Source organism: Leptonychotes weddellii, chromosome X (genome assembly GCF_054177405.1).
Source record: "Leptonychotes weddellii isolate Sample4059 chromosome X, ASM5417740v2, whole genome shotgun sequence".
Taxonomy (NCBI): Eukaryota; Metazoa; Chordata; class Mammalia; order Carnivora; family Phocidae; genus Leptonychotes; species Leptonychotes weddellii.
The window spans coordinates 72,024,796-72,033,103 of NC_138385.1; the positions used below are offsets into that span (position 1 = coordinate 72,024,796).

Consider the following 8,308-nt stretch of genomic DNA (forward strand, 5'->3'; position numbering starts at 1 on the left):
GTAATATAATGTGATATAATTAATATATTAATATATAACTTACTGTCTAATGCATATTTATTAATATATGAATAATTAATATATATTGATATATAATCAATGAGGTGCTCTTAGTTATTAAGCACCTACTGTGTACAGGGTTTTGTGTTGAATGTTTTTACATCACAACTCCACAACCCCACTGAAATATTATTATTGTCCCCTTTTCCAGATGAGGTAGGGGGTGCTCAGAGATGTGAGGTGACTTAACCACAGTCACTTAGCTAATGTCAGCAATGGGACCCAAACCCAGAGCTGTCTGACTGCAAGGTCCATATGCTAAAACCTGCCTAGTAACATTGGCATTTTAAATCCTAGAGAAGGAGAAGGAACTGCTGGTTGTCCCTCTCGGGGGTCTCCTTTTCCCAGCATCCTAACCTCAGTGGTGGCAGCAGACTCCTGAGAGGCCTGGGCCAGGTCCCTCCATCCACCCCTCGCCCCACCTGGGAAGAGCCTGGATCTTGTCACCCTTGTCCAACCCCGGGATGACCCCACGGCTGCGTAGTTAGACTTCGCCAGGGGGCCCGGGACCTCCCTCCACAGCACTTAGTGGGAGAGGTCCCGGGTGGGCAGGGGAAGCAAGAAAAGGTTCTTCACAACCAGCGGGTGGGTTAAAATGGACAGAAGACTACAGAAAATTGTCCTAGAGGGGGATAACTTCTTTTTTTTTTTTTTTTAAGAAGGAAAAGAAGAAAAAAAAAGGTGGTATTTATAGTTTCTGTCATTTCTCCCTCGTTTAAAGAAACACCATTCCAGATACAGCTGCTTCAATAAATAGTCAAGAAAAGAGCAGCCAGGATTCCCACCTTCCTTTTTCATCTCAGAAATCCACGAATGTGGTGCTCTTACCAGGACACCAAGGAGACCCACCAGGACTGTATGCTTCCGGAGATCAGTGTTAAGCAGTCAGAAGGTTCCAGTCAGTCGGGGGGCGGGGGCAGGTGCAGCATCTGTGAGTAGGTAGTTACCCCGGCCAGGCAGATTCACCCAGAGCCAGCGCCATGGTTCCCCGGACTCAGCCACCAAGGGCCACTGTCGTGATTTTTGTTCTTTCCCAGAACGTGTGCCTGCACTGTTATTTTTGAAAATATTTTCCTTTACATCGGCCTGAACTTGACCCTCTTGTTTCACCCCATGGCCTCCTCCTAGGCAGGGCTGCCCGTGAAATCCCAAAAATGAGTCGCATTTTTTTTTTTTTGATTCTTCAGCTCTTAAAATAAACATAGTCCCCTGAATCTGGAAGCCCATGGAAAATCGGCCCTCGCTTGGGGAACCTGTTGAAATGCATCCGCTGCATGGACATAGGGACTGACTTTTCTGAATGCCTTCATCCATCGACAATGGAACGAAAGGGTGGGGGGGGGGTCCCTGGTCCAAGAGGTCAGAATAGGCTGAGGGACACATGGCCGAGGCATCCGGAGACGGAGGGGGCCCGGTGAGGCTCATCCCTCTGGAGGCTCCTGGTGAGAGGCGGGGGCGAGTTGTTGTCTCTCATCCTCGAATACCTCCCCCTTCCTGCTCGGCAGATCTTCCCGGGCGCCGAGGGCTGGCCGCTGCCCAAGTACCTGGGCTCCTGCGGCCGACTGGCGGTCAGCACCAGCACCAGCCCGCTGCGGGACTTCTACGGCGCGGCCCCAGACCAGGCGGCCGACCTGGCCTACCAGCTCCTCGGTGTCCTCGAGTCCCTGAGGAGCAATGACTTGAACTACTTCTTCTACTTCACCCACGTCGACGCGGGCACGTTTGGCATCTTTAACAACGGGCATCTGTTCATCCGGGATGCCAGCGCCTTGGGCGTCATCGACAAGCAGGAAGGTACCCAGCATGGGCCTCACTGAGCAGCTGGTAGAGGGGAAGTCAGGGTGACAGGGGCCAGGGAGGGGTGACTGGGGTGGAGGCGGTCGCATCCTGGGGCCGTTCCGGTCTCCGTGTGTCACCGTAAGAGCAGCCCCACTTCGTAAAATGTCCCTCTTCTCCTTTTGAGTCTGGGCTCCAACTCCCTCTCCAAAGGGGAACCGGACTTGACCTTGTCCATGGGGGCCTTCTGCCCCGCGGCCCCGCCTACACCCTCAGGGCGCTGCTGGTGTCCCAGGCCGTCTGTGTGGCACACGGGGCGCCTGCCCTGCCCGCCTTCACACAGGCCCCACCTCCGGATCCGCCTCCTCGGAGCCTCTCTCTCCGATGCTTCTAGCCTTTATCTGAAACGTCCCTACCCGGCTGATGCCCTGGTCCACGGTGCCATCCATCTGGGCACCTTTGCTTTTTCTAAACTTTCCAAATGAAAGAGCATGGCATCGAATGTGGTATATGAGTGAATCGGGTTTCTCCCCGCCCGCACAGGCTCAGCGAGCGTTCTAGAACTCTTTGAGCATCCCAGTCCCGAGCGGTGACCACATTTTCTGAGCCCAGTCACAGGACGGAGGCTTTTCTTCTCTGATCTCTGATTTTGCTGATATGAGAAGGCCTCCGAAGACTGACCAGTGAAACCGCACTGACTCATTTCCTGAGTTGCCTTTCTTAAGAAGAATCGAGTCAGAAGAAATGAGGCTGATGGCAGAATATTGGGGCGACGGAAACCACTGTGCTGGGCAGTCCCACTGGCCCCCACTGCATGCATATTCTGCATCACCTGCTCTTTCTGCTCTTTCTCCCAACGTTGTACTCCACATGGGCGGATGAGACGGGTCCTAGGCATTTCCTGCATTCACTCCTTCCACAATAATAACGGGAGAATCACAGTGTGGGGGTGAGCCCTACAATTAGAAGCCCAACCTCTGGCGGGGATCAGTGCATTTTCTATGCCGTGGCCTCCTCCTGCCACAGCACAGAGAGTCCCTCCCGTGTTGTCCTCAGCAGGGACCACTGTGTCCCCAAGCTCTAAATCTCCTGGTGACAGGAGATGCTAGGACACTAAACATTCATCCAGCAATTCTAATTAGTGGCGCTCCCCCCCTCCCGCCCCGCTCCACTCCCCTGCAAGGAGCGCAGGTCGTAGGGTGTGTAATATTGTGCATCTCTCTTCTAGGCAGCCCGGCAGCCGCCGGGGCAGGAGAGAGTAAAGACATCTTCAGCTGCCTGCTTTCGGGCTGCCAGGCTGAGCTGCCCTCCTGCTACACCATCCCGGAGAAGCAGAGCTTGGTGCTCGTGTGTCGGCAGCTGCTACCTCGACTCCTCCTGGGGAAGTTCCCCTCCCCGGTGCAGGAGGAGATAGACAGGGCACTTGCCCAGTGTGGGGAGGGCGCCCACCCCGACCCCGAAGTGCTCAGGGCCGCCAGCCGGCTGAAGGACATCTTGAGGCCCCTGAGAACCTGTGACCCCAGATTCGCCTACCGCTACCCAGACTGCAAGTATAATGATAAGTTCTGAGCGGCTGGAGCCTTGCCGGCCTCCGGGGACAACGTCCCTGGCCCTCCCTTGCCCAGGCGGGTCGCTGCAAGGTTGAAAGAAGCAGCTCCGTCCTGGGACATTCAGAGAGAGGCACCTTCATTTCCCGGGAACGAAGGAACACTCTGACGACCAGAGGGGAGTCGTGCCGCACAGCACGGTTGCCCCTGCTAGCTACAGCGTCACGGAGAAGCCCTGGGCTGGGCCGGAGAAGACCCGACCGCAGACACTCACTGGATCTCGCTGAGCCTCAGTGTCCTCTGTTCTCCACCAGACTCTTGAGTTACTGAAAGAAGACAGGGATGTGAAGGGCCAGGGACACGGGGAGGTGGTTACAGAGAGTGTTCCGGAAACATGCGCAGGCAGGACACATGGGACAGAGCCGTGGAGGTGGAGGCTGACATGGAGGGAAGGCAGGGGGAAGGTGAGGTCCCTGGCCAGGACCGTGTCAGGCTCAAACATGAGGGGCCCCCTTCTTGCTCCCTGGGCCCTCGCACTAGCCCTCCCGCCATGCTGCCCACACTGCCACGGAGTGAGGAGACGGCAGGCCAAGGAAACACGTGGACAGGTGCACAGTCTGGGTGCCTGGGGTCCCGGGTGCTCCTGTGAGGCACCTCGTGGCGTGAGAAGGAGCCCCGGCTGAGAACAGATGAGCAGTGGGCGGGGGGCCAATGTGTTCATCCGGGACCTCTGAGAAGCAGGTGTCAGGACGAGGGTGAATCGGGCAAGGATCGTATTAAAGAAGATCGCTGCATAGGAGGGAAGAAGGCGGTGTTGCCAGTCTGAGCCCAAGGGAGGCAGAGAAGGTCAGCAGAGGCATTCTAAGAGTGGCATTGGTGCTATATCTAAAGGAAGGTTCCACAGGGCCCTGCTGCCCTCAGTCGTTGGCAGGGAAGAGCCTGTGGGAAGCGTGCCCTTGGCCTCCCCGCAGAGACGACATTGAGAGCGCAGCACAGGGCCGGCGGCCAGCTCTGCTCCCTGGAGCCGGAGGCCCGAGCAGGACACGCCAGCCACAGCCAGGGCCCCAGGCCAGCTCTGTCCTCACCGCGGCCTGCAGTGTAGCAGTCGAAGGAGTCTGAGAATTTTCCTTGAACTCGGCCTTACGGGTCGTTGCAACAGTATTTTTCAAGGTCAGCCAACAGAACGTATTCTATTCAACAGTGTGTTAGTTTGCTTTATACCTTTGAAATATTTAGTCACATGGTATGTGGGCCTGCATGTGGATTCTTACCCTGGCCCCTCAAGCCTTAGTGGGGGGCTCTTTGACCCTTTGTCCAGCCTCCCTGTCAGCCCTCTACCCTTAGGGACCTCCCAGTCGGCCTCCTCTCGTCTCCTTCTAAATCACCACCTTTAGGTCAGAATGCCTGACTTAACAGATGGGGAAACTGAGGCCCAGGAGGAAGAGCAACTTGCTGAGATGGTCCATGCTCCTCTTGCCTTCCCCTTCGGCTGCTGATTCGCACCCTGTCCTACCCAGTTTTGGCCCCTTCACTCACATTTAAAGATGGGCCAAGAAACGTCTTATTTCATTGTCCACCAGATTGTTTGCCTTGGGGGGTTTGCCTTTTGACAGCTCCAGGCACTAACCCCCGGGGCAACCATGATAGCGAGGATGGCAGGCCAAGCTTCTGGAAGGGCAGGCCTGGGCTGCCTGAGAGTGTTGGAGACGGTGGCCTTCTGGCTCGGTCTGGAGGGGAGAGGATTGACCCAACCTGCAATATTCCCCAAGTCCAGTCTACAGTGATGGGTTCAAAGGCCAGGCCCAACCATGAGGGAATGTGTCGTGTGCATCTGTACCCAGGGCTGAGGTTCAGACGGTTCCATTTCTCCACTTACCAAGTCCCACACATCATGTAAGATCCTGTCTGAGTCCTACCTTGACCCAGAGCTTTTCCTGACAGCCCGGCCCCCAGGGACCCCTTTTTGAATCCCCTCTCTGTACCCCTGAACCATAGGTCTGTGCCCATGTGAAGCTAATCCAAAGGGTATTCTGGAGAGATCTGTGTCCCACCCTCCCATCCGGCTGAGAGCAGCCTCCAGATGGCGGATGGCGGTGGTGAGGGCGCTTTGTGTTCTGCGCAGCAACCCAGCCGGGCACAGAGCAGGTGCTCGAAAAACAGTACACTCTTTAGGCCCTTTTGCTTGGCGTTTGTCACATACTATGTTCTCTAGACTCATGTGTCTCCCCAGAATTCCTCTCTAGAAATCCTAACCCCCAGTGTGATGGTATTAGGTGCTGGGGCCTTGGGGAGGTGATTGGCTCATGAGGGTGGAACTCTCATGGATGGGATCGGTGCCCTTCTAAAAGAGACCCCAGGGAGCCCCCTCGCCCTTCCTGCCACATGAGGACGCAGGAAGGAGATGGCCATCTGTGCACCAGCAAGAGGGCTCTCTCCAGACACAGAACCTGCCAGCGCCTTGATCCCAGACTTCCCCGCCCCCCAGAACTGTGAGAAATAAATGTCTGTTGCTTGTCAGCCCCCCCGCCCCCGGGTCTATGGTATTTTGTTAAAGCCACCCAAACAGACGGAGACACGTTGCCGGCCATACGCAGGACAGAGCGGCTTCCCTGAGAGTTTTTAGCTACTGCCTTTTTGGCCTGCAGGACCAGCTCCCGAATTTGCGGGGCCTCATGCAAAATGAAAAAGTGGGGCCTCCTGTTATTAAGACTGGCCAGACAACAGAGCATGAAACCAAGCGCGGGCCCCGTGAGGCTGCAGAGCTTGCGTGCCCGTGAAGCTGGCCCTGGGTGCCTGAGAATATGAACTGTTCACCTCGGCAGAGAATGCCCCTGGGGTTCACTGGCATCTCCTTTGACCTCCACCACCAAGGGAACTAGGTGTGGGACCAGAGGCCGTATACGAAATACGGAACAACCACCATGGCAAAGGAACTGAGCTACGAGAATGCATTCCACGTGCCGCAGCCTGACGTGGGCAGAACCACAGCCTGGCGGGCAAGTCCAACTCTTCGAAGGAGGAAACGGGTTCAAGCGATTCATTCAAAGTGACCATTTTTCCAGTCCTCTCCTGTAGCATCTGACTTCTGCCCGCCAGTGATTCCGTGAGCCTGAAAGTTTCCTCTAGGGTTAAAAGATAAAGAGTTTGCTAAATAAATCAATACTTTGCTCGACTTGTATTCTTTTGGGAAAGATCTACAGCCCTGGAATCAGCCAGAGCTGGTTTCAAGTAATGATTCGGCTGGTTCCTGTGTAACCTTGGGCAAGTTGTTTAACCTCTCTGAGCCTGCATAAGATGGGGAGGAAAGGCTCTGCCCTCGCAGGGTTACTGTCCTATTTTAATAATACAGTGTTTCTCAAGAGCCTGGCACATAGAGGCATTCTGTATCTGAAGGCAGATGTAGGGCAAGAACAGAGGGTCTCCCAGCACAAAAGGGCTCCTCACAGAGCCAAGGAGAGTGTGGCAGGCTCTGGGAGGCCCCCTGATCCCGGCCCCAAGGCTCTGCTCCAGCCCAGAGGACCCGTAAGGAAGCCAGGATGCCGCAGGCTGGTAGACAGTCTGACTGGGGCCATTGTTACGGCTTCCTGCTAACCAGACTCTGGCTTGATCATGAATGACAGCTGGGCAGCCACTGTCCTCACCTCCTCAGCCCAGCCCTCCCCCAGGCTCAGAAGGGAATCCTCCTCAAGCAGGTAATGTTGGGGGCCTTGGGAAGTCCATCCGCGCTCAGTACTGAAGAGAAATGTGGAAGCCATCTTGGCCAGTTGAAAGCCTGTGTGCGGAGATGTGGCTTTTCTGCCCACCCCAGGCCTGTTGGCTGCGTATACTGGTGCAGCTGGGCTCACGTGTGCACAGGTATACTCCTGGTCTGTCTGCAGCTCTTCAGGGCACTGTTTAAGAACAGTTGCGGTTGCAAGACATGTGGGAGGGTCAACGCCCAGGCAGGGGGCAGTGAATTTGCAGATATAATGACCCTCCAAAAGGCAACTGAGAGGAACAGGCCAGCAAAGGGGAGCTGGGCAACCAGTTCAAGTGGCCTGCCCCGTGTAGCTCTTTGCAGGAGCAGACAAGGAGGGAGAGCAACCCCGTCCCACTAGGGTGTCAGATCCTGCACCAGCCCTTCTTGCAAAAGTCAGCACGTCAAAGTTATTTATTGTGGTGTTGCTTATAATCGAAAACACTGGAAACAACCTAAGTGCCCGTACATGGGAGAGTAGTTGAATAAACCATGATACCTCCACACCATGGAGTGCCATGCAGCTTTGAAAACGAATGCGGATGATCTCTATGAACTGATACGGAAAGATCTGCAAGATACACAGCTAAACGAGAACAACATAAAAGCAAAGCACCAAGAGTATTTAGAGGATGCGACCTTTCATGTAAGAAAGAAAGAGTATAAGCAAACATTTATGCATCTGCTCACTTGTGATACAAATATATATTATATGAAAATATATATTATATATAAGATATTATATAATACATATACACACACAGATATATATATATAGAGAGAGAGAGAGAGAAAGAGAGAGAGAATAAACCAGAAGCTAACGAGATTGGTTACCTACAGGGGGTGGTGGGAATGGGGTGGAAAGAAGGGAGGAATGGGAATGGAGGTAGGGACGAAGAGAGAGTCAACCTTCTCTGAGTATAACTTTTTGTATAAATCTGACTCTTAGAACCACGGGAATGCCTCACACAACCCACAAATAAATAATTAAGATCCCCCAGGATGTGGGTTGCACTAAGATGTAATACAAACCATAGCCAGTGGACCTAACTGTGTTACACATGACTAGGATAACAACACCGAAGAACTAGCCTAAGTAACTTGAAAAGTAAGCATTTCGACTACAACAGTATAAGGCTAAAGACAAAAAGAACCGTGCACACAATTTAAAATTGTTCATTTTGTGTTA

The 8,308-nt window shown here is 53.9% G+C and overlaps 1 protein-coding gene across 2 annotated transcripts in view; it reads left to right on the forward strand.

Moving 5' to 3' along the window:
* Positions 1 to 6,555, forward strand: part of DIPK2B (divergent protein kinase domain 2B) — a 41,772-nt gene extending 35,217 nt beyond the window's left edge. Inside the window, exons 4-5 of one of the 2 annotated variants that reach the window (XM_081808958.1) lie at positions 1,566 to 1,854; positions 3,069 to 3,386. In XM_081808958.1, the coding sequence (XP_081665084.1) occupies positions 1,566 to 1,854; positions 3,069 to 3,250 (471 nt within the window). In that variant the 3' untranslated portion in view covers positions 3,251 to 3,386. Of the gene's footprint in view, positions 1 to 1,565; positions 1,855 to 3,064 lie in introns of both variants that reach the window. The other variant, XM_081808957.1, reaches the window with a different exon arrangement.
* The last annotated feature ends 1,753 nt before the right edge of the window (positions 6,556 to 8,308 follow it).